Source organism: Papilio machaon, chromosome 2 (genome assembly GCF_912999745.1).
Source record: "Papilio machaon chromosome 2, ilPapMach1.1, whole genome shotgun sequence".
NCBI classification, from domain to species: domain Eukaryota; kingdom Metazoa; phylum Arthropoda; class Insecta; order Lepidoptera; family Papilionidae; genus Papilio; species Papilio machaon.
The window spans coordinates 829,599-855,189 of record NC_059987.1 but is presented as its reverse complement, the minus strand read 5'-3'; the positions used below and the strand labels follow the sequence as shown (position 1 = coordinate 855,189).

At 36.0% G+C, this 25,591-nt stretch overlaps 3 protein-coding genes across 10 annotated transcripts; 2 read left to right on the top strand and 1 right to left on the bottom strand.

The window, feature by feature from the left end:
* Window positions 1-614: 614 nt before the first annotated feature.
* On the top strand, window positions 615-12,140 carry LOC106716069 (protein shifted). Of its 2 annotated transcripts, none has more exons than XM_014509502.2 (8): window positions 615-651; window positions 6,189-6,445; window positions 6,664-6,903; window positions 7,217-7,360; window positions 8,544-8,744; window positions 10,529-10,624; window positions 10,705-10,908; window positions 12,017-12,140. In XM_014509502.2, the coding sequence occupies exons 2-8, from the start codon at window positions 6,262-6,264 to the stop codon at window positions 12,055-12,057; spliced, it is 1,110 nt and encodes a 369-aa protein (XP_014364988.2). In that variant the 5' UTR covers window positions 615-651; window positions 6,189-6,261; the 3' UTR covers window positions 12,058-12,140. The 2 variants fall into 2 exon arrangements, with proteins under 2 accessions (XP_014364988.2, XP_014364986.2); XM_014509500.2 differs by having other exon boundaries at window positions 7,217-7,381.
* On the bottom strand, window positions 9,073-13,288 carry LOC106716070 (5-demethoxyubiquinone hydroxylase, mitochondrial). 2 transcript variants are annotated; one of them, XM_014509504.2, is made up of 4 exons: window positions 13,196-13,288; window positions 10,356-10,435; window positions 9,967-10,195; window positions 9,073-9,641 (listed from the first exon to the last, which is right to left on the bottom strand). In XM_014509504.2, exons 2-4 carry the CDS (start codon window positions 10,425-10,427, stop codon window positions 9,364-9,366), a joined length of 579 nt encoding a protein of 192 aa, XP_014364990.1. In that variant the 5' UTR covers window positions 10,428-10,435; window positions 13,196-13,288; the 3' UTR covers window positions 9,073-9,363. The 2 variants fall into 2 exon arrangements, with proteins under 2 accessions (XP_014364990.1, XP_014364989.1); XM_014509503.2 differs by lacking the exon at window positions 13,196-13,288 and adding an exon at window positions 12,892-13,012 and having other exon boundaries at window positions 9,153-9,641.
* On the top strand, window positions 13,077-23,320 carry LOC106716071 (DNA-binding protein Ewg). Of its 6 annotated transcripts, none has more exons than XM_045684688.1 (14): window positions 13,077-13,156; window positions 14,831-15,001; window positions 15,365-15,542; window positions 15,859-15,983; window positions 16,233-16,406; window positions 16,779-16,941; window positions 17,157-17,269; window positions 17,915-18,028; window positions 18,356-18,481; window positions 18,792-18,914; window positions 19,732-19,864; window positions 20,181-20,299; window positions 22,103-22,240; window positions 22,590-23,319. In XM_045684688.1, the coding sequence occupies exons 2-14, from the start codon at window positions 14,903-14,905 to the stop codon at window positions 22,632-22,634; spliced, it is 1,650 nt and encodes a 549-aa protein (XP_045540644.1). In that variant the 5' UTR covers window positions 13,077-13,156; window positions 14,831-14,902; the 3' UTR covers window positions 22,635-23,319. The 6 variants fall into 6 exon arrangements, with proteins under 6 accessions (XP_045540644.1, XP_045540666.1, XP_045540650.1 ...); XM_045684694.1 differs by lacking the exon at window positions 13,077-13,156 and adding an exon at window positions 13,435-13,512 and having other exon boundaries at window positions 15,868-15,983; window positions 22,590-23,320; XM_045684697.1 differs by lacking the exon at window positions 13,077-13,156 and adding an exon at window positions 13,435-13,512 and having other exon boundaries at window positions 16,803-16,941.
* The last annotated feature ends 2,271 nt before the right edge of the window (window positions 23,321-25,591 follow it).

Genomic DNA, 25,591 nt, shown 5'->3' with positions numbered 1-25,591 from the left:
CTGGCATACAACTGGTGTAATGTAAACACTAACCGGCGCCATTGAGTCAAAAAGTTCACGCCAGGCTAGCGCTACTGTACTGACATAATGTAAACCGGACATAAGGAATGATACTCATTTGATCGAGGAGAAGGCAGGCGACATTGTTTTTGGTTTCATCTTCGAAGTTTCTAACAAAGTGCGTACAGAAAGCCACTATTGTGTAATGTAAGAATCCAACACAAATTATGAATCCTACCTAGAGTACATCATTACAGTTAACCTTCACTGAGGGTAGTACTAAATGTCTACCGTTGTCATGATTCTGAAATAGAAAATAAAATATTTTTAACAAACAACACATAAAATTGATTTCAATGCAACATGTTTAACTTTATGTTGAAATATTTTCATGAAGGACATAAAGCTTAAATCTGTATATCTCGTTTTAGATAAGGCGTAAAGTTATCCTATCCCATACGGCGAGCGAAGTCACAAAATATTGGCAGTCGACATTTGAACACACCGTGCGGTGCATGTGTCGTCGGGAACGTATTTCGTGTTCGTAAAAAAAATTGTGTTTACGATCCTCGACCATTTGTATAACTTAAAAATTATGTTACAGTGTCAGTGGTTTTGCAATTATATTTATTTGTGAAGGAAATAAAACAGGTATAGATATATTTTACGTACTAAACAATTCGTCTTCGCGAAATTTAATCGGGATAACAAGAGATCGTTGATCCCACTTATGTTTAATTGTTTAACGATACTGATCGAGTGCATTCGGTTGAATTCTTACTTTCGGGTCCTTTAGAACAGGACTGTAAGCTTTTTAACTCACATAATTCGATAAACACATAGATTCTATTAGATTAACTTAAATGTGGTGTCAATATTATTCACAACAGTCATATTGTAAAAGTTATTTTTAACATGGAATTTATATTTTAATTTATTATTTCTTAGTACGTGTAAAAAAAAGATAAACAACTTTTTGTGTCGGTTGTAAACACGGTGTTATTAATAGTGTCCCAGGAACATAATTTCCAAGCGACGGACCCTGTCTTGTGCTCTGTTAATTGATTGTACATATTTTTAAATCCATTATTTAACATCTTCAACCGGTTTAACAACCATATGTTGCAAAAAATGTCCATCTCAAAGTTTCGTGCAAGAAACAAGAACTTGAATCCTAATTGATATTGGTTGGGGTTTTTTTTGCATATAATATGAAAATTGATTAAAGTTAAGTTTTTGCTAAATATTGAATTATGTTTTTACCGTCGTTATTTAATGGAACACAACCTACTGTTAATTAAATTAATTGACAAAACACTAAAAATGAACAATAAATTATTGCTTACATTTAACTATGCACTTATTGCGAGTTGATTAATACATATGTGTTAAACGCGGAATTATCACTGTAATAGATCTTTATATAGTTATTATCTGAAGTAAATTAAAGTTTGTTAGTAAATAATTCACTAATAGACGATATTATTTGCAAATATGTAAAGAAAATGATGTACAAAAAAGTACATTTAGTGGCATATTTTTTTATTAATCACTTTAAATTATTAAACGACCTATAAGTTGAGGTGAATCTTTAAATAGAAAGGTTCAAATGGTCATAACAAAAGGAGGATTCAGGCAGCGGGCAGTGGTCGTGTCGTGTTCGTGTGGCTCGCGGACGGGAGCGGCCGGACTGTGGCTTTTTCTTTTTGTCCTGTTACCTGTTCCCGCACGAACCGGCCGCTGGTTAGCCTAACAAGTGCACGCCAGGGGTATACAACATTTTTCAAAATTGCTTATCCCCCTAATTATTTTTTTTGTAAATTGAACTAACATGTAATTTTGCTGTTTTCTAAAGAAACGATGAGGTTTAGGTACGTAAAATGATTATTTATGAATGCATTTTAAATTATTTATTGAAGTTAAAACCAGTCATAATGGAAATCAAGAAATCACTAATGTCCACCATAATTTTGATAATCTGCGTAAGTTGGAATTATTAGCAAAAATGAATCGTGGATTTGATTTCAACGCTTTGCGCAATATTTGCAAAGTCACGGGGTCATTCCCATTTCGCAGCGCAGTTATCACAGGATGCGACTGTCGCTGACGACCAAACACACATTTGGAAAATTGTACTAAAAATTTTAACATGCGAACGGATCATGTAAAATAATTATTAATATATTCACTATGACTCAAGTATAACAAAGATGTTCCAACTCGTTCAATTTTGACAGATTTTACAAGATGTCTAGGTTGATTGTAAACTTAAGAAGTTTACTTAAGAACTTAAGAACTACACAAAATAAATAGGTTTGTTTGGTGAAATCATTTCAGCAATATGTTGCCATAACAACTTATTTTATGATTTACAAATTTTTTTGTACGAAATTTCCCGTATTGTAAACATGCTGTTGATATTTCCTGGTTTGGATTTTTCGACCATTAATACGGAATAAGGATTTGTATAAAATCAACATCTACACCACAACGCAAATATTTATTTTTCATAGTGACGCTACATCGGTAAAAACCAAACTAGGATTAATGTCTAATATATATGTCTATATAAGTTTTTACGAATTCTTTCCCAGAAATATATATTTATATAAGCATATTAGGAACGACATAAATTTATTTTTAATTTTCATTTACGATATATTATGTATTCCTTGAACCAATTTAATTTTTCTTTCACTCTAGTGTTTGTGAATGAGCAAACCGCAAAGTACAAGAACCTTTATATTTTTATACGTAATTAACATAAAATTACATTTGTAATTGAATAAAAATGTAATATAAGACAATGCATTGTGGTTTTTAGACCTCTTGGCAATAAACCACAGAACTTTTCAACGTCACTGCTCCCTACTGTATTGCGTAGTTGTTTTTGTGATGTTTTGAGTAATCAAATATGCGTTCAAGTTTACTTATAGCAAAAAATGTCTATTTATAGCTGTACTAACTACAGTTTTACAAATATTTAATTCGCAATCTGTCTCCAGCGTAGAACAAATTGGACTTATTAAATATCATATGAACTCAAAGATAACAAACTTAAAAGTCACTTATAAAATGATTTATTTAAAAAAAAGTAATTGGGTCATTATTTGGGGTTTTATTAAGTTATAATATTAATCAGGACAAACATAGCAAAATAAAACTGTCACTTATCGCCAGTTTACAACATTACTAATTATAGGTTATCGTGCGGTGACCACTACAGATTGTTAAGGTACATATATTTTTGTTGTTTCCTGATAAGTAACGATTAGGGATCTATATTTCAATTCATTGATAATATAACTTATTTTGGAACACATACAGCTGATAGTGATAGTAATGAATCACTCAAATACAAAAATTAATCAAAATTTAATTTTAAGAAAAAGTAGTAATTAAAACTTGTTTCTTTTTTATATTTTATAAGATGGTAATTTTTGCATATAAAGAAATAACTGCTTTATTCTAACACTCATATACACAATATCAATGCAATTAAGAAATAATGTAACAAAAAAAATTATAAAATTCATCGAGCTTTTAAATATTAAAATATAAACACATAGATAAAAATGTTGCTTATCCCGTATCATAGATCCATGTGTCCTCTTTTTTGTTTACACCTTTTGTTAGTATAATTTGACATCGGGAGTGAGAAAAAAAAGCGGCATACACATTACATCTTGACAGGGAGATATTTAATGAAGTCGTCGAGTTTTTTGGTGCGCGGTCGTTTCTCACGGCAGTACTGTATTGTGGGAGCACGTCCAAACGGACCAATCAATTATGTTAAATGTGATAATTTCTACTTTTTTTTGTCAAAGACGTTAGGATTGTGTCCCAAAACGATTTCGTATGGTAAACAAGCGTATTATAAGGCGTTTACACGGTTATTATTGAGGTTATTTTAAGTTTTTTGTTAATTTAATATGGACAAGGATAGAAATTTTGGTTTCCATTCGTGTTTTAGCAGTGGGACGGGAACTCACTATAGTTTAAAGGTGTATTTAGTTTGACTTTCTAAACTTCTATGATTCTATCTCGTTTGGTGATAAAAATCTATTATTTAATTATATTATAAGCCTACGTAAAATATATAATTGCACATGCCTGATAACAAATATTAGGAACATACACTAAATATAATCTACAACTACACTATACAGTCACAAATTATCTTTGTGCAAACAAACATTGGCAAGATTTTGTGTCAATAACAAAATTATCATTAAGAATTCCTTCCATCTATTATCGTTGAAGCAAACGGCACGTTGTGCAAATACACTGAGATAATGGAATTACACATTACACAGTTTAATGATAAACAAATGAAAATCACTTTATACTTACCGTTGGTTTCTGAGACCAACATTTCTATATATAACATAGTCATCTCTGTTCATCTTTCACAAAACAATGATAACAATATGTTTTAAAAGGGATTATGGTCTCGGAAACCTACAACTATAGAACACTATATTTGGTGAAAGTTTTTCCCTGCTCAATGTCATTTTCCGTCGCCAACATGTAGCTTTTGAAACTGATATTATTTTTAATTTTAGCAAAAAGGGAAAAAGTTTTAAAAATGTATAAAAACCAATATTGTAATATCATGCTAACAATTATCGAAAAATAATTTAATCATCTTTCCCTTCCCACTCTTTTCTTATAAGGGAAGGATGGAAAGGGGAATAGGATTTGATAGAGGTGGGGACGTATAGGAAGGGAAAATATTATATCTTTCTGTGCAACTCCTACGTCGATTAAAGTTAGATAACGCATCTGCAATCGTGGATGTCTATGAGCAGCGGTCGCTTCGCCATTTCGGCGCCATGGCCGCTTGCTCTTTTGCCACCTTATAAGATTAAAAAAAAAATTCCGAAAGATTCAAATTACAGACAATATTAGGAATATTAATTGTAAGTAATTTAAAACAAAAGTCGTTTTACACGCTCTACAAAATGACACTACAGCCGAGCAGTGTAAGCCGATCCATTAACGTGATATTCATGCATAATACAAGCTTCAAACTAACTCGTTCTATTCAAAACAATCTCCTATTACTGCAGAAACTATCCTGCTACTGAACACCTATGACATCTGCGGTCCTATTTCTACTATATAAAGTAGGTACTACCTGTCGCCAACGACTCCGTCCGCGCGGAATTTAAAAAAAAAACGTAATAAGTAGCCTATGTGTTCTTCCAGACTATGTTCTTCATCTGTGCCAAATTTCGTCACGTTTAGCCCTTTCGGAGATACTTTCAAACAAACATCCATCCATCTAAACATTCGCATTTATATCAGTAAGATTATGACCGAATACATACCTTGACTACTTATTTACAAACTAACAACTTATAAGTCTTCTAAATTAAAGTATTTATTCCAACTTATAATTTGTATCCGAAAACAGTTTTAACGTTGTTAAGGTCAGTCAACTCACGTCGAGACAACACGAACATACCTTTTTTGTACTACCAGACTTTGTCAACCTTTTCATATTTACGTTCCCATTAAAATTATTTACAATAAAATACTTTTAACTTACTAGTTAAGTTGGTCCAAAAAACTGTTGTTAAAGCTCATGTTTATAAAAAAAAACAAAGACGAATCGATAACCTCATTCTATTTGAAGTCAGCTAAAAAGAAGAACCTTGGCGGCAATATGTAATAATTTGTAGTAAATATGCTTGTAGGGTTGCCAGGTCGCCAAACCTATTAGCCGGACAGGCCAGCCAGTTTGGCCGGACATTTGGGTAGAAAGGTCGGACACGACCGTTAGTCGACTCTCGTCGCCGGCGCTCGGCCACTCTCGTTTGCGAAATGTAAAAAGCCTAACAAAAGCCGGACAACCCGGACACCGTTTATTTTGGCCGGACACGCAATCAAAAAGCCTATGTCCGGCTTTATCCGGACGCCTGGCAACGCTATATGCTTGTGAAAGTGATATTTTGCGAGAACATTGTAAATTAACGCGCTGTGGCACGTATTGATTTCTGTTGGTGAAACACGATGCACTTTGCAGATCGGGTTACGTGTAAGGTGACCAGCAATCAAACAATTCCAAGAAAAACGCTATATATTATTACTAAATTAATTGAAAAAAATATAAAATGTATAGGAAGAATAAAAGCATTGAAAGCACATTGTTCTGTTTGCAAATGTGCTTATTTACATTGTAGGTGCAGTACGTGGTGAGGTTAAGTAGGCAGCGAGCAGTGGACAGTGGGCAGCGAGCGGTGTGCAGTGGGCAGCATGCGGTGGGCGTGGGCGTCGGCGTGGCGCGGCGCGCGGCTGTGCGCGGCCGTGGCGCTAGCCATGTCGCTCAGCCTCACGGCCGGCCGCCGCGACTACAAGAACCGCATGGACAGCATGGAGGCCAAGCAGAACTCCGACATCTCGCTATGGATCGACGAGCGACAAGTCCGCATGTTCAGTGGTCAGTGCACCAAGACCTATTAATATGAAGTCACTAGCACTCGAAAAAGTGAATAGAAGATAAAAATCAGACCAAAGATCTGATGATATCGTTACTGTTTAAGTTTGAACGTGGTCTACTCAGCTCACATGTATATGTGGTCAGCGTTAGTCAATTGAGTAATATTTATACTCTGATCATTCCCATTTTTATAGCATTGATCTATTATAATGTTGCAGGTATTTCAATGCAAGTGTTTGCGATATTGAATGGCCACATATCGCCGTACATTCTGGACCCGAACTTCTCACACAAGCTGCCCACCATCCCTTCGGAGGTGGGATACGTCAACTTCACGTGGCGCTCCCGCAAGCGCTACCAGTACCACTTTGACACGCTCACCTCCTCCGACCCCAAGCTGCTCAAGCCGCCCGTCCTTTCCATCAAAACCCAGGGCCGGGTGCCTAAAGCTCCAAAAGGTTAATAACTTTTATTTTTTAATCATTCAAATATTTTTTATTTTCCAAATGTGATTTTATATCACTTTGCACAGTAATAAAAGTTGGTCCTTCAAGCACGACAATTTATTTTCAAATCCAAATAAATGTGATATTTAGTATCGTATTTTAATTTAAAAAAATCTTCAAAAATTTTGAGACTTGATTGACTTCTAAAATTGAATATCCAATTGTAATCTTTAAAGTACCAAATTATTTCCAGGTTTAACAATGTTATAGGTCTTTACGTGTGTGTTGTATTTTAGTTTATTCAGCAAAACAATGTTGTTCCCAGAATTCAGTATATTTTTGATTTGCCTGGGAAACAACAGCGGTGTGGCGACATTCGAAATAGGACTCGTGCTCAAAAACGGCCGCAACATCCCACTAAAAGGCACCCCTCTAAGGTTAAATTTAAAGAAGGAATGCGCACAGAGAGGTGTGTATTTAGAAAGGACAGGTATTGTATCGCCCACGCATTTTTAACACTTTGACACTTCTGTTACTGGTATTGTGCTAACAACAACTTTTTCAAACTAAATTTAAAACAGCCATTAATTTGCACGTTAACTAAAAGTGTTGCCAATAACAGAAACAAAGGTGCGACGCTTTCAATTTTTTAGCTGATTATCCAATAACAATTATTTTTATTTCCTTCAAATCTTGTTTAAGAATCTAATTAAAGAAACCTTACAACCTCTTACTGCTTATTAATTGAACTTCTCAATGCTTTATTTCAAACTATGAATCATGCGACGAAGACGGGGGCAACGCTAGGCACTAAAACATTGCATTTCATTTAATCAAAGCTAACGATCGTTGCTTTAGCTTTTATTTATTGCGAGTCGAAGGTATTGGTGTATAGCCACTACCCGGCTACATCTCAGTATAAATACTTCAGTGTTTGTGCTCATGTGCTCGCCGGGAACAATACGGCAATTGACATTTTATGACCCCATTGTTTACCTTTTAAACGAATAAATATTTTACGCTATTCGTCATAATAATTTGTGGCGAAGACATAACAATAAATGTAAAACAAAATCGGTTTAAAGAAACGATGTAATTGTTTTAACAGGCGTTCGGACCTCACTTAATGTTAATAAATTAAATTTTAAGCACTCTTGGTATTTTAAACATAATTTAAATCTGCAAAATTATATCTTATCATAGTATAGTTACAACCTTACAAACTATATAAACATGTAGTTCGTATTTTAAAAGATTTAATTTCCAACAAAGCAATTTTTTTCTTAATTAAATGTCAAATGTCGTTTGTTTCCATTATACTAATCAGCGTTACAGTAAACATTACGAACCCGACTTACATTAACCTGAACGCATTATTTTCCGGGCCTTCTCACCGAGAACGCTGATTGGCTGAATTCGCGGTGCCTCTGCTCACAGAATTTGCGTTTTTAGGTTGGTACTCGCCTGCTTTTTATTAACATTAAATTATTTATTTTAATATTGTAATAAACGCCGCTAACGGTGAACTCATAAAATATTTTACAGTACATATTTTTAACGTTGCTTTTCATTTTTATACTACTATATAGTGGATTTTGTCATAGTATATAATGTATGAGAATTTTACCCGGTCGGTACTTGTAACATGGCAGGGCCGGACCCGGAGTGCGACAAGAAGTGCGCCAACCAGGGCTGGTGTAACGAGGAGAAGATCTGTCAGTGCCCCGAGGGCTACATGGGTCAGCACTGTCGCACGGCGCTGTGCTACCCGCAGTGCATGAATGGCGGCAACTGCACCGCGCCCGGACTCTGCTCCTGCCCGCCCGGGTACCAGGGCCGCCATTGCGAAGGAGGTAACACGTTTTTAACTCATTTGTTCACTCCACCATAAAAGGCACAATAACACTTCAGTATTATTCATCTCTGTTCACATTGACAATGTTCATTATAAACACTTTTTTTTAAATCCATCGTATTTCGCGTTCTCATTACTATTAAAAAAAGGTCTCGTTTCGTGTTTCAAAAAGAGTTCTTTATGACATGTAGTAAATGATAGGCATTCAAAAGATAAATGTCGATGATAGGTATGAAAAAATATTACAACTAGATTAATGTATCGATATTAAATTTTATTACAACTAATTTCTAAACAAATACGGATTATATTTATCTAAATGTAATGTTTGTATGTTATGTTTTTCATACTACATCTTAGAATCATCTAAATCAAATTCAAAAATAAAAATTCGTCCTATGCTAAACTCACAACACCTCCCCTCCCAATTCTACCCTCGACAAAACTTTGTTGTGTGACCATAAAGACGTGACACGTAGACAGATACAAAATTAAGAAATCTTAATCATTTTTCCTGTTTAAGCAGTTAAATAAAACTACCCTCAGGAATGTTGCAGAAGGCACTTATGAAAAAATATTCTTCAACTTCTATATTTCTATTATCACTTGTTACAAACTTATACAGTTTTGGATATAGTGATAGCAACTTTGCATCCCGCCTTGATAACTTCGGTAAGGGCTTTGTAGAACGGCGCTTGTTCTGCGCCGTGATCAATTCCCGTGTCGTGATGTTCCTGCTCCTCATCACGGAACCTGGTGATGGTCTCCAGGATGTCCTTGTCGACGTGTGGGTCGGCCATCAGAGTGCGCAGCTGATCGTTGTAGTGATCAACTATGACCGTCTCTACAGCCACCGTGCACGCCATCGCTGCCTCTTTGCCTAGCAGTGCCGTGCCTAGAACGCGAAGAATGAACGCATTTTATTAAATGTTTAATTCTAAATTCACGTTTGCCTAGTCAGGTATATACCGACTAGCCCTATCTCCAGTCGTCCTAGTGTCGATGTACAGTGGGGTAAGCTGGTGGTATGCCACAATCGTTTAAAGTTCTCTCGCCATAAAACTACAAAAGTCGGTATATTTTGTAACATCAGAGTATTCTACGGTGGTGTATTGCAACTATTCTTTATTACTATTTATTATTTGCACGAATGAGCGGAGTTCAAATTCGTTGCGAGGACAAGTTACTGGAACACCGCGATCAAAGGAGACTGTACTTACCAGCTCCCAGCACGAATCCGGCGACGTTCCACAGGGGCGTCATGATGGTGGGCCGCACGCGGTACTTGCAGATGAGCTCCTCGAACTTCTCGCGGTGCTTCTTTTCCTGCTCCCACATGTGTTGTATGAGCGGGCCCTCCGCCGTGCTCCCCAGCACAGCCATCTGCCCCGCATAGATGCGGTCCGCGCCCAGCTCGCCCGCGTGGTCCACACGGATTATCTTGTCTAGCTGATATCATTGACAAGGGGTTTTTGATCACTTTATACTATAATTGACTAGGTTTTCTTACGTTTATGAATTTGGCTAAATACTATTTACTATTTGACTAAATAAAATTTGAAGTGTCTTAAAAAATATTTTGTAATCGAGTTCAGTAGGACAGTAGTACCTCAGGGTTTTTCTTCCAAGCGGCCGAGTGCGCTCTACGCATCTGCTGTAATATTGGCTGTGGTCGCATCATTGTTACACCTGCAATTAATAAAAAAATCATGATGTTAGGTGGAAAGTACATGAAACTCTCATAAAACCAGACAGAGAGGTTATTCATTTATTTCTTTTCAGGTATATGTTCCCAGAAGTGTCTCAACGGCGGTAAATGTATTCAGAAAGATACGTGCGAGTGCCCCAAGGGTTACTATGGCCTACGCTGCGAGTTTTGTAAGTGTTTTACGACACATTCTATTACAATAGTGAATATTTTAAGTTAAATATAGCATTATTTATTCATATTATTATAGCGAAGTGCGTAATCCCGTGCCTGGGAGGGGGTCGCTGCAAGGGGGTGAACAAGTGCCGCTGCCCGCCGGGGCTGGGCGGTGACCACTGCGAGGTGGGAAGGCGTGCGGGCCCGTGCCCGCGGCCCTGCCGGCATGGCATCTGCCGCAGCGGTGTCTGCGTGTGCGAGCCCGGCTGGCGGGGACGCTTCTGTCATCGCACGCACGGTAATTTACCTACATCTTAGGGAACGTACCCATACTACGTGACCCGTTTAGGGGGGGGGGAGTCTTTAAAATACTACGGTCAGTCACGGGAGGGGGGGGGGGGTTCAGCTTTTTGTCACGTAGTCGATTTTAATGAGAGAAATCTCGTATTTTTTCGACCTATATTCGAATATAGCGCGGTGTTTAGCGCTTTGTAAACTCACAGTTGGTGCATGGTGGTGCTGTGGACAACCTGTCTCGCGTGCGACCTCTGCGGATTCTATCCAGGAGGCTACAAGAAGTTTTATGTGTTTTGGAAGTCGTCTTTATTGCAGTCTTATGCAATAAAGACGAGTATGAGTCAAATTATTTTTTTTTTCAATTTTTGCCTGTGAAATGATTAAAAATCATAATTATGAATTACTACGTGAAAACTAAAGGAGGAGGGGGGGTCTTGGCATATACTACGAATGGTCACCGAGGGGAGGGAGGGGTCGAAAAATCTTAAAAAATAGGTCACGTAGTATGGGTATGTTCCCTTACATCTATGATCCTATACCTACATACCTGAATACTACTACTAGCTGCATACTTTTTATCTATAACTTCTGATGTAAATGCAAACATCCAAAGCCAACTATTATGCCACATAAAACTAGTCCACATTGTTTTAAGTTCATGATGGACATTTTTTGGACTATTTTAATTTCTGTTTAATGGGAATCAATTCATTATTATTTTTTTAAGTGACAAGAATGTTAACAGTGGTAGACTCCAGTAACAACATCTGTTGCACTGTTGGGCTGGCTCTCCTGTTGCAATACCACAACCACACGGAAGACAGTTGTGAAGTGGAAGTAATTCTGTGTTTTGTTTAAATAGTGTGATGCCGGAAGCCTAATTTTATTCTTTTTTTTCCTTCCCATCCTTTCCTTATAATAGAGGAGGCGACGCATAGGAAGGGGAAATTTCTCTTTCTATGGGTCTCCTCCTCTGTCAGTGTCAACAGTGGCTTCGCCGTTTCAGCGTATAAAGGTAGCCACTTGCTCCTTTACCACCTTATAATATTAAAAAGATCCTTTTCCTAATTAATGAAAATTGTTTTATATGTCTCGTTTTGCATTTACAGGTTCTTCAGAAGAATCGGGAGAATTTAAAAGGCCACGATAACTCAACAAAAATAAGAACAACAACTTGTACATTCTAGAAAAGAGATATATTAATGAAATAAAAACGTTTTAATAAGTACATTAAAAAGGATACTTAATTTTCATGTGATTTAATAAAATTTATCACAAACAAAATATACTTTATGTATTATTTGAAATTTTTATTATAGTCATATTAGGACATAAGATTAAGTTTAAATTAGAATAAAATAAAAATATGCAATATAAAACAATAAAAAATATTTTACTTCTACGTTTTTTATTTTTTATTTACCAGTCTTACTAATGAGGTAAGTAAGTGACATAAATTACAATTCATTAATTTAACTGTAGATGATAAAACAAGCTGCCATTGATTACTAGCCATCTGATCCTTACTGGACACTGGCAAATAAAAAAAATTAACTTCATTTTTTTTGTTGTTTAAGAAGCGGAAACTGTTAGGTCATTACTACAATATGAAAAAAAGGATTCAGTACAATAATCAAAATGCAAAAAGTATGTAATATATGTACACTCTCTCAAATATAGATTACATACACTCATGAAATCAATAGCATTACAAGAACGGATCTTATTTTAATAAGTTGGGATTATACCTGCAGTCAATTGGAAATGTGATATAACCTTGTGAAATTATGGGACGAAATTATCGGCTCATATTTTATGGGTGACTTTTCAATTTATATTATTTCTTCTTAAATAACCTTATTATTGAAAAACACTACAGCAAAGTTGTCTTGTTGTCTGAATTAAAAATTTCATGGGTACTTTATTAACCAGTTTCGATGCTTGTTGGCTGTTTTATAGACAAATCAATAATATCATAACTTACCGTTACTAACCCAATGTAAATCAAAATACACAAATTGATCACAATTCCCTCACAAATAGATTATTTCATGGATTTACGATTTTTCACAACTGAAATGTTTACAAAATTACTTGTCAAAATTAGTTCCTGAAAAATCGTGCAGTTAGCGCCACTAGTGACAAGATCAATGTTTTCGAAAATAAACTCGGAATTTTTCCCGAACACTCAGCTTCTACGAAGGATTTTAATTTTCATTTGTCTTTTAAAAATTTAGCCACAAATTTAGGTAAGTTTTCTCAGTATACTCGTATTTTTAAGTCAGTACTTGCAAAATACAAGAGCAATCCCCCCGCAGCCCGAGGGGCGATTTCCCTTTCCAATGAAAGAAAATCGCACCGCGCAGACTCGTACAAAATGGCGCTTCGTAGATATGGAGTGTACAATGTTCGCATATCGCGCTTACCGATCGATATCAATGGAGGATTCGCGTTTTTCGTGGTGCACCGAGTGCTTGGTGAAATTTGTGAATACAGTGACGTGCTAAGTGATAAAGTCCTAAAAAGTGTAGTTTTGTTTCGGTTACATCACAACAAATTTGCGGAGGTTTTAATAAGATTGCAAAATGTCTTTCAAATCACGCAGGTGCGTACGCAGTCGTAGTCTTTCCATGCTGTCTGGGCCTGCTCGAACGCGCGACCCCTTCATGGTGGCCATTCATTTGGGCTTATCCTTCACGCCGCCGCAAAAGAGTTTATGTCATTCGTCTTCAAATTTGTAACGCTGCGCTAAACCGCTTTGAGTTGCATCTAAACAAAAACATAAAATAACTTGCCTTAATTTGCAACTCGATTTTATGATTTTAGAAGTATTATTAGTATTACGGCCCAAGAACTGTGATCATAATGAACCAGGGCTTTGGAAGGATGCTAAATACAAGAGAACTCTGCCTCTTTCTATGTTATACGATATCGTCATTTTCACTTAGAACAAGTATTGATTTTTCGAATGTCTAGTTGGCTAGCACAGAATTGTACAGTAACCATGATGAAATCAATAACATTTTATGCAACAAACTTGATTTCATCTAGTTTCAATAGTACTGTGATCTTTATAAATATGAATATTAAATGTTTTGTTCATAAAAAGCTTGGTTCTTGACGAATATTTTTGTAGTCTCAGAGATTTAGTAAAAAGGTCAGAGGTCAATACATCCAGATTTTCACTATTGTCAAATAATAATTTCTTAAGGAAAATTCATTTACAATGTAAGTTAGTTTTAAAATATATAAATCCTTTGAATTTTCATTAAAAAAAGAACTAATTATTAAATCACCGAAAATCAAAATGGTATTTTTTTAAACAATTTTAATGTGCATTGATCACAGATAAATGTTATTTGACATAGTAGCTTTGGAGATATATAATAGATGCACATTTCCATAACTACAACAACACAACATAACATAATATAGTCATGTTATACAAATTGCCCTAGATTGAACATAAATAAGCAAGAGTCCAGGTGACCATGATATTTTTTGCACTTATGGGGGTTTTCCTCTGAGTTTTTATTTAAGGAAGTCTGTTAGGACCATAAAATGATTCTCCCATATAAAGGTTTCTTCCAGGCTTGACTTTGTTTTAAAGTAACTGTATAAGTGTAGAAATTAAAATGTTTTGAACATTGCTTTATACTAACATAAAATCTAACTATTGTTTTTATCTATATGTGGTTAGTTAATTTAAGTTGTCATTATTTTGGGAAAGTTTTAGAACATAACCAAATGGCTTTATTTTAACTTTAACCATATTGAAATAAGTTAGTTCCAATAATATTTTGTAACAATCTTGTGGAATGTTAATTTTCATGTACTATGAAGTTAAGAAAATAAAATTTTATCTGGTTATTTCTAAAATATTGTAATGTTTTTTTTAAATATTCCTTTGGTTTTGTTTACAGATTTTAATGTTGACAAAACAGGGGTACTTGGTACGTAATTGGCAGTAGAGACAAGGCCAGTTGTACAACCCAATGGTAGAGGAAGACAAGAGCCGACAAGGAGACGGAGATTGTGATTACGGCGTCATGAACAACGCCGAGAGTAATGAGGCCATGGACATGGCTGATGAGGTAGCAACTATTGCATACATTTATATGTTGTAAAGTATTTTTGTTTCATATGAAGAAAGAATTTATGTAAATTTTATATAATGTAGTCATAAATGTAAGTGAAGGAACAAGTTTCTACCGAAATAAGAACACGGTTTTTACACATTTATTAAGGTTATAAAAAATGTGAGTTGGCAAATTGCTTAGGTTATTATACTTAATTAAATAGATACATGCAACATACGTTGCAGATATTATTAGTTGAGATGGTCATAAGAGGAAAGTAGTTCTTGTGAAGTAATTACTGTAGAAATGGTCCTAGGGTGTATTCTTTGAAAGGAAGGTAAGTAATTAGAGTAGGTGTACCAATCGTGTGTTGTATAGGACGTGGTAGCAGCCGAAGGCGAGGGATGCGAAGGCGAGGGGTCGGGCTGCGCGGGCAGCGGGCCATCGGAAGACGAAGAGGAATGCGTGTCTTCGCCCGCCGGCAGTCACTACGACGATGGTGGCGACATGAAGAACGCCATGAGCGATGAGGTCACCAAGCAACTCGCTGCCGCCGGTGAGCACGCGCCCGAATAGAGTGGGCCGGAACACTCATATTGTTTTATATCTTTGAACAAATGCAGAATAACAATATATGTCTCTCGTATTATATTATAAATACGAATGTTTGGATGTTTGTTAAAAGGTATCTCCAAAACGGCTGCATGGATTTTGTTGAATATTCTGGAACACATAGGCTACTAATTAAGTTTTTTTTGATCCCTCGCGAACGGAGTCGCTGGCAACAGCTAGTTGTGTTATAAAGGTATATATTCTTAGAGTGTATAAATGTGTTTAAATTGGCAATAATAAAATATTTTGTATTATGCTAGGACCTATAGGTATGGCCGCGGCGGCAGCCATCGCCTCCTCCAAAAAGCGCAAGCGGCCGCACTCCTTCGAGACAAACCCCTCCGTCAGGAAGAGGCACCAGAACAGGCTGCTTAGGAAACTTAGAGTAAGTTACATTGAGTGCTTACTTTTGAGAAGTTAAGAAAAAATATTTGTACTTTGCTGATATGTATGGATGGAGGTATGTGTATTTGTTGCCATATAATTTCAAAACGATTGTAGTCAAGAATAGAGAAAAAGTTACTAGGTTTTTTTGCTCCAAGCGTATGAAGTAGCGGGCGACAATTAGTATTTAATTTGAAGTAATGAATTAATGGAGATGTTTAGTATAATATTTTATGTGATTGTGGTGCAGCAAACGATCGAGGAGTTTGCGACGCGCGTGGGGCAGCAGGCGGTGGTGCTGGTGGCGACTCCCGGGAAGCCCAACACCTCGTACCGCGTGTTCGGAGCCAAGCCACTTGAGGATGTGGTCCGCAATCTCCGCTGCATGATCATGGAGGAGCTCGAGAATGCGCTCGCGCAGCAGGTAACCATCTCACGTCCCACATCCATCATGTTACAATATTATTGTTTTATTTTTTCATTTGCTGGGATAAAACTAATCAATTGTTAGAAATTCCCAACTATCTTTACCCAGACTATATGCCGTACAGAACCCAGGCAAAGGTATTTACGTTTATCAGAGGGAATAAAGCTTTTCTTTTTGTTAGTAAATATGATAGAAATTCAAAACTGTGGGACTCCAGTACAGATCTTTACAATCCATATTGGTCAGATATGAAATGTATAAAAGTGGGCGAAGCGCAGAGGGCGCAGTTGGTAGGGCAGTAGGGAGTGGTGGAGGGCATTGTGTGGAGGTGTCGACCGGTTGTGATGCGAGTGGGATAACGAGGCACAGTTCGGACTGGGCGGGTGCCCGCAGGCGCCGCCGCCGCCGATGGAGGACCCCTCGCTGTTCGAGCTGCCGCCTCTCATCATCGACGGCATCCCAACGCCCGTCGAGAAGATGACGCAGGCGCAGCTGCGCGCCTTCATACCTCTCATGCTCAAGTACTCCATGGGTGAGTGTACAAACACACATTCATAAATTATTGTCTTCCCAAATTATTTTTTATATATAGCTGATGTCCTACATTCAGGCAAAAAAAAATTAGACACATTGTAGGAAAATAGTTAACATAAGTCTACATACATGTTCTAAAAAAATTGTATGTTTTTTAAAATATGTTTTGTATTATACAATATGATTGTGAATATGGTTTGTGCGCGTGCGCAGTGCGCGGCAAGCCGGGCTGGGGGCGAGAGTCGACGCGGCCGCCCTGGTGGCCCAAGGACCTGCCCTGGGCCAACGTGCGCATGGACGCGCGCTCAGAGGACGAGAAACAGAAGGTATACATCTACACAGCATCCGACATCTCACTACTACGATACAACCACTGTTCTTATGTATATTTAATCCGGAGCCCAAATGTGAAGCCACATAAAAGTTACTAATCAGTGAATTTGTGTAAAATCCTATAAAAAAAATGAATACTTGCTTAACAACATAATCATACTAATGTTATAAATACGAATGTTTAAATGGATGGATGGACGAATGTTTGAAGGTATCTCCGAAACGACTCAACGCATCTTGATGAAATTTGACATTGATGTAGAACATAGTCTGATAGAACACATAGGTTACTTATTACGTTTTTTTTTAATTAAGAGCGGACGGAGTCGCGGGCGATAGCTAGTGTAAAATATTTTTACATTGATAGAAATTCAAAATTTTCGTGTTTTTAATAATACAGTCAAAACCGTTTATAGCGACATCGTTTAAAACAACATACCGGTTAAATTGACCAAAATCAAAGGTCCTGGCTGAATGTTATATACATATCTTTCCTATTAATACCTGTCACCGGTTGTTACAACTATCGGTTTTTACGACTCAATATGAGTAGTCCCTTCGATGTCGTTATAACAGATTTTGACTGTATTTAGAAAATGTAGACAATGATACAGTACATGTATAATGTATGTATTTAGATGTCGTGGACGCACGCGCTGAGGCAGATTGTGATCAATTGCTACAAGTACCACGGCCGCGAGGATCTGCTGCCCGCCTTCACAGAGGATGATGACAAGCCACCCACACAGCCCGTTAGTGCATTATTATATATATATCTCTAAACACATCTTATATCTTCCTTAAATTATTGGTCAATAACATAGTAGTAATTTTTTTTCTAATTAAATGTTTAATATATTGTGATTGATTTCTACTCACGCTTACATTGGGAATGCCGCGTACGGATTTGGTAATGTTGTTACACAAATTTCACAAATTTTACACACTCCATAAATATTACACTTGATATAAATTTTACACAATTACAATATTACACACTACATAAATGGCACACGATATACATCTTACACATTACATAAACGACACACCCGACTGGGTAACGGGCGTCGGTCGGGCAGGTGTCGTCGTGTATGCCGGGCAATGGGTCCAATTCGTCTGGGTCGGGCACTCGGTCCGCGCAGGGCGGCGCAGTACTCTCAGCCTCACAAGTCTGCATCGACCAGATGACGTTGGCCGATGTTGATGTACGCTCACAAATCAACATATATATAAAAATAAAGAAGCAGTCACCAAAATATAACGCTTACAGTTTTTACCCAACTTTTTTTTAATCTTTTTTTTTTTGGGATTTTCATCCTTTTAGGATATGTCAATTACCCAACTTTAAATTCTGTAGTTTGATACTAAGTAAGACTGTTAAAGTGATGAATAATTTTTTTTTTCATTCGCATCTCTACACATTTCTGAAGTTTGTAATTTGCTCCCAAGTTCTCTTTGTTATTATGTATGTTGTAACAATGTATGTATAATGTATGTGTGTTTGTATGTGTACAGATGTCGCAGTACGCTCCGGCGATGCTGCAGACGATCACGAATCCGGATGGCACTGTTTCCCTCATCCAGGTGGACCCCAACAGTCCCATCATCACGCTGCCCGATGGCACCACCGCGCAAGTGGTCAGACATACATCAAATATATTAGATTAAATCACGCTTATATTAACTGACCTCAGTATGAGGTGCTGCAATTCCACATAAAGTAAAAAAATATATATCAAGGGGTGAAAGGCTATTTGTTTTAAGCGACATTTTTTGCGATATTGACATATATATACTAGCTGTCGCCCGCGACTCCGTCCGCGCGCAGTTAAAAAATGGGGGGGGGGTATGAAAAATAGATGTTGGCCGATTCTCAGACCTACTGAATATGCTCACAAAATTTCATGAGAATCGGTCAAGCCGTTTCGGAGGAGTACGGGAACGAAAACTGTGACACGAGAATTTTATATATTAGATTCAGAATCAGAAAAATTCCCTGATTCTGAATATATATATATAAAGTCAATATCGCAAAAAATGTCGCTTAAAACAAATAGCCTTTCACCCCTCGTTATATCCTCGATGTTTTTTGAACACCAAGATTTCATCAAAGTTCAACTGTTGAAAATATAATGTAGCTTTTGGTAGACCTTTGAAAAGTCTTTGGCAGAATTTTGAATGCAATTTTGAGTCTTCAAAGTAGCTTTAGTTATTGTTATAAATCTATATATATAAAAGAAAGTTGTGTTAGTTACACTATTTATAACTCAAGAACGGCTGAATCGATTTGACTGAAAATTGGTGGGCAGGTAGCTTAGAACGAGGAAACGGACATAGGATCATTTTTACCCCGTTTTCTATTTTTTATTCCGCGCGGACGGAGTCGCGGGTAAAAGCTAGTGTGCAATAAAGAATTGTATGGAGTTAGTGTTCAGGGTGATTGTTTGTATTGCAGATAAGTGCGGACGGCAGCGGCGTGGTGCAGGCGCTGGATGGCGAGGGTGCTGTGGCTGTGGACCTGAATGCTGTCGCTGAAGCCACACTCAACCACGAAGGACAGCTCATACTCACCGGAGAGGATGGACACGGTATTTACAAATACAAGATGGCACACCTCACTTTCTTAACAAAATCTATATATTTTACCGCTATTTACGCGTTTCGTCTGATGAGTGTAGTGCCGGAGGCCTAATTTTAGTCCCCTTTTCTTATAAGGAAAAGATGGGAAGGGGAGATGCATAGGAAGGTTAAATATACTCTTTTTGTGCGTCTCCTTCGTCGATTGAGGGTAGGCAGCGCATCTGCAATTCCGAATGTCTATGGGTAGCGCTTCGCCATTTCGGCGAACTCATGTGGCCGCTGGCTCGCTAGTTAGTAGAAGTTAATTTGTACGTTTGTGTTCAGGTTACCCGGTGTCTGTGTCGGGTGTTATCACGGTGCCGGTGTCCGCCTCCGTGTACCAGTCAATGGTGGCATCAATGCAGCAGCAGGACGGCGGTGTCTGTGTCGCACCACTAGTGCAGGTCCGCCGACTGCCTCGTGTACTGCACTGTGCACGTGCACGCACACACCATGCTGCTGCATAGACATACATAAACATACAATGCAATACATAAACATGTCACTAATACCATTATCCAGTATACATTTGTAGGTCAAAGACCTTAATACCATACATAAGTGCCAAAGAAAAGTTTTTTTTTACTAGTACATATTTAATTTTAATTAATTAATATTTGCTTTAAGTCTTCAAATTATAACATGTTACTCTATAGACAGATTTATAACGCGTTATTAAATTAACAGTATTAGAAAAGAAAATATTGCATACATGCTTTTTTTTATTACTTATACTGATTAAGAGTTGATTTATTGATTTTTGCTCAAAAAAAAAAAATATGGGTGCTATTCAAACATAGATTGTACCTCAGTTATCTATATATATAAAAGAAAGTCGTGTTAGTTACACTATTTATAACTCAAGATAGGTCGAACTGATTTAGTTGAAAATTGATGGGGAGGTAATTTAGAACTAGGAGACGAACATAGGAACTTTTTTATCTTGTGTGCATTTTTTCTATTCCGCGCGGACGAAGTCGCGGATAAAAGCTAGTATTTAATAACAACACATACACAGTTTTACACATTCAGTGTGCCATTTTTTTTAGTAAACAAATATAGTTGTGATATTTTTGTGTCGTGTCTGTTTTCAATTTGCTTTGTATTCACAACAATTGTCTAAAATCCACACTAAGTTATTTATTTTTAATCAGCTAGATTAATTAATAATTATATGTGATTGTTTTGTTTTTTTCATTTAAATGTAGCGACCGCTAGTGTAATTTATAAAGAATTCGTGCTTGCATGTTATTAGTTATATGAGCTTTGTTATGTTTCTAAAACTTGTTTAGTTTGAATTAATTTGCCAAAAATACTTTGTTTGTGAAACAATTTGTTATCAGACGTGAAGTGGAAGTATTTCTGTGTTTGGTCTGACAAGTGTGCATGTCAGAGGCTTTAGTCCCCTACCCTACCTTTTCTAATTAGGATGGGAAGGGAAAGTGGATTTATCGGGGTAAGGATTTGAAAATGGGAACAATTGTGGAACTCTATAGACATTTGGATTCATCTCTTCAATAAATGTGTATTTTTTTTTGCTTTTGTTCGATTTCTGAAAATTAAAATCGTTGTTCTATAATTATTAAACATAATTTGTGTTGATAGAATAATTTTAGCACCTAAAAATCAGTAAAGAATCAAGGTTATCAATTTGACAATAGTTTTGGTTAAATACCAGTTTTGTAAATCATTCAGAAAAGGTCTTTTGGAACTGAATGTCTAAAAATAAAACAGTTCTAATTCTAAATGTCTTTTTGAAAAATTTGAGATATAAATATTTGCATAGGTGTAAAAAAAATAGGTGTTTATCAATGACTTACGGTTAGATATAATTATATAGAGGTATAAAATAATGTCCAAAGAAAAGCTGTGATTTTTTTTTAATTTAATTAGCTTGAATTATGTTTCGAATTAATTATTAACAGTATTTTTTTCGTTATATAGTATTATTATTATTATATATCGATTGTCTGGTTTTTGTTTAATTTTGCTTGAATATATGAAAACGAAATTGTTTAAATAAGAGCACGCCACTGCTAGTAGTTAAAAATAGAAATATATATGTGAATGTTGTTTGTTTGTTTGTTTCATTTAGTTTTTTTGTTAGATTTGTGTCAATGTTTGTTTGTACAGGTGTGTATATGTTTTGTTTATATTTATAACGTGTTAATTTTTGAAAATCTTGTTGCATTGATGGTGTTGTGCAGGTGGAGCCTGGTGGTGAGGGTCTGGAGGCACTGTCACTGGGTGGTGGTGTGGCTCAGGTGGTGCTGCAGGGCGGCGGAGATGCACAGCTACTACAAGTGCTCAGCCTCAAGGATGCCACCGTACTCACCAAGGCCATGGTAACACCACACCAAACCTACTTCAAACTTTCTCTAAATCAGGGATCCCCAAACTATTTTAAACAAGTGACCCCCATTACCACAGACTTCCCATGGCCGAATTACCTACTTTAAAGTCAATTATTATTATTATTATTAATTCTGACTTAGGTTAGGAATAAGACAGAGTGAGAATTAGCAATGCTTTAAGTTCTATATCGACCCCAAGGACCCTTTTAGGTATCCTTGCTCTAAATACTGCAACATCAGATTGAGACACAATTCTCGTTAAATTGGAATTCAAGAAACTTTCAATCAAGATAATTCAAGAAGGTAATGGCGTAACTAAGTTGTATATATAATGTTGCAGCAACAAGTAAAGTCTGAGCGCGAGGCGGTGGCTGCAGACTCCTAGCTGCCGGCGCTGGCGTCACCGGGCCTGCTGGAGGAGCGGGCCTAGCCCCCCTCCCCCCACCACACGCTGGTGTCGACAACACATCATCTAGAATGTTCTATGTTGAGTGAATACATACAAGAACGTGTTAATTCTAGTTGCATTGAAAACAGATATTTCAATGAACTGTAAGCAATCTGTATCAAGTTCTTTTTTTTTTAGTGAAATTTCTCATTTGGTGTATGAAAAGTGGGAACGCGGGCGTTCGTGTAATGACAGTTGTGGACAAACAGATCTGTTAGAAAAGTCTTATTTTAGTCAAACTTTGATCTTTTTTTTAAAAGCTTGCAAACAAAACGTGTTATTAATTTTGCTTTCGTTAGTAAGGCATTGACTGCCATATTTAAATAATATTTATTTGTAATTATAGTGTTAGTTAAAGAATAATTTATTTTATTAGCAAATCAGGCCCTTTTATTATGTATATTTGATGTGTAGAGCTCGAATATAAGTTTGTCTTGTACCTGAACATATCATAAGTATTGTTTAATATGTTAGACATCTTTGTATGAGAATTCAAACTAAATATAACATATTATGTTGAACTCTACACAACAATAACCAGTTAACATTTGCAATAAGGCCCTATATTTGTGCAATATTTTAATTTAAAATCCATATTTATTTAATTTATACACTCGGCTTCCGTTTATTTTGTGACGTGGCAATTTATTTATAAAAATTAATTTATTACTTTACATTCCTTTAATATATTTAGTATTAGTGTGGTTGTTGAGATGATTGTTGTCTTTTAATTTATTCACCATTTGTTGTACAATTATCTAGTCCCAGTTCCAGTCATAGAGAATCTTTTCTAGTCTACAAATTTGTATAAATATTATATAATAAATAATTAAAGACGATGGATGATTTATAGATTTACGAATACATTTTTAATGTAATAAATCTTTTGTATAAATATAAATTCACGATTAGATAAATTATTGTATTTTTAAATAAAGTTTCATCCGGTTTACATTATTCCAGTCCAGTGATCAAATCAAGTGTTTGCTTACAACTGGAAAAATTTATACCCACACAAGAATGCAGTGTATGGTTTGAATGTATTCCAGTGTTTGGTTAAATGTATCACTGGATTTCATCACTGGACTGGAAACTGGGTGTTAATGTAAATTATTTGATAGTAGGAAATATATGCGCAGGGTTATCGCTCACTATGTTTTATGGTGAAACGTTGGTAAGTTTAAACAAAACTTAACTAACATTTCGCACTAAAGATAGCAATTATGATTCAAATTGCAAAAAAAGCAGTTTTTTAGATACTTTTTTGTTGTTTACATAACAAGCACAGACAGTTCCATATTAAATTGTTTAAACTTTCGTGCGACATAATAGAATAATAGACCCCGAAGGGTCCAAAACTAGTCGGTGCTGTCACTGGACGATCACACATGAGTTAAGCCGTTCTTAATTAATAGACAGTTCCATATGTCCTTTGGTTTTCACTGTGTTTAATCTTTACAAAAACATGTTGCCTGCCCTCTTACTTGCTATGGAAGAAGAGAGATAAGAAAATGTTTTTGTTCCGTGTCAATGATTACATTACATTAATTGTACAATTAATCATGTTATAAAAATCTCATTGCTTTATGTCCAATGAGATAAATTGAAACTAAGCAACTTATCCATTATATGAATGTGGCAGTCATACTTAGAGCTATGTAAAATTGTAAGGACTTATTCAAAGTAATGGAGGATATTTTTAAATATATAGACAATTAATGAATACAATTTAGAAAAACCATTGAAATTACATATATAATGTATTATATAACTATTCAAACCGTTCATTGTATAAAAATTAATACATAGAATTTTAAATAAATAATTTTCAGAATTATGATTACACAATATGGTCTTAAAATTTTTGCTGTAACATTTTAAATATAAAGCTGTATATACGCTTGTAGGTCTTTGAAACTTTAGCCAAATATTGGTAATATTTATTAGTTTCCAAAGATTCGCGCTAAGTAAACTATTGAAATGTATTCGTGGCTAATAATTAAGGTTGTAGTAATAGAAGAGTACAAACTTGTGATGCGTTCTCCGGAAGTATTCAATGCTGTTTGCAAAAGTATTTTGGTGTATTTATTGTTTTATTTTTTTAATGTTGTTTTCTCAGTTTATATTTTATGTTCGATTAATTTATTATTACCACCAAAGAGTTCATTGTGTTCTGTACCTTAAGAATAGATGGAACAAAGCACAATTTTGTTATTAAGTACAATGATTTGTATATAGATGGTATGACTGTGTGAATATTGCAATCATTAAAGTATTTACATACACGGTTTATTTATTCAAAGGCACTCTTTTAAATCCAATTGTTTTATTCTCTTTTTTTATGCAATAACCCCCAATGATAGAAACAACACTAAAAATTATTTTCGTCCTTATAATATTGGGGGCTGTGTTTTCATAACACAATAGAAGATAACATCTCTATGTTATTAACTTTGGCACAGATAAAGATCATAGTCTGGAAGAACACATAGGCTTCTTTGTAATTTTTTTTTAAATTCCAGGTGGACAAAGTCGCGGGTAAAAGCTAATGTATAAATAAATCTTCGTCTTCATCCGGTCATACAAATTCTGAGGGTCCTGAAGGTGACTAAGCCTTAATCAACCAACTACAGTGGCCCAATGGCTAACTTCACACATCTTTGAATTATTAATATTCCCAGACATGTGGAGGTTGCATCGCAATGTTTTCCTACACTGAGAATGTTAGATACATACGAAAGTCCAAAAACAGATTTGTAGGTGGAGGGAATTGAGCTAGGATTTGTAGATTACAGTCTGTTCTGGTCAGGTGTTTAACATCTGTGCCACCAATGCTCACAAATAAATACTCTCTTAATTTCTATCGGTTAATTTTTGAAGCACAGAACTGGTTT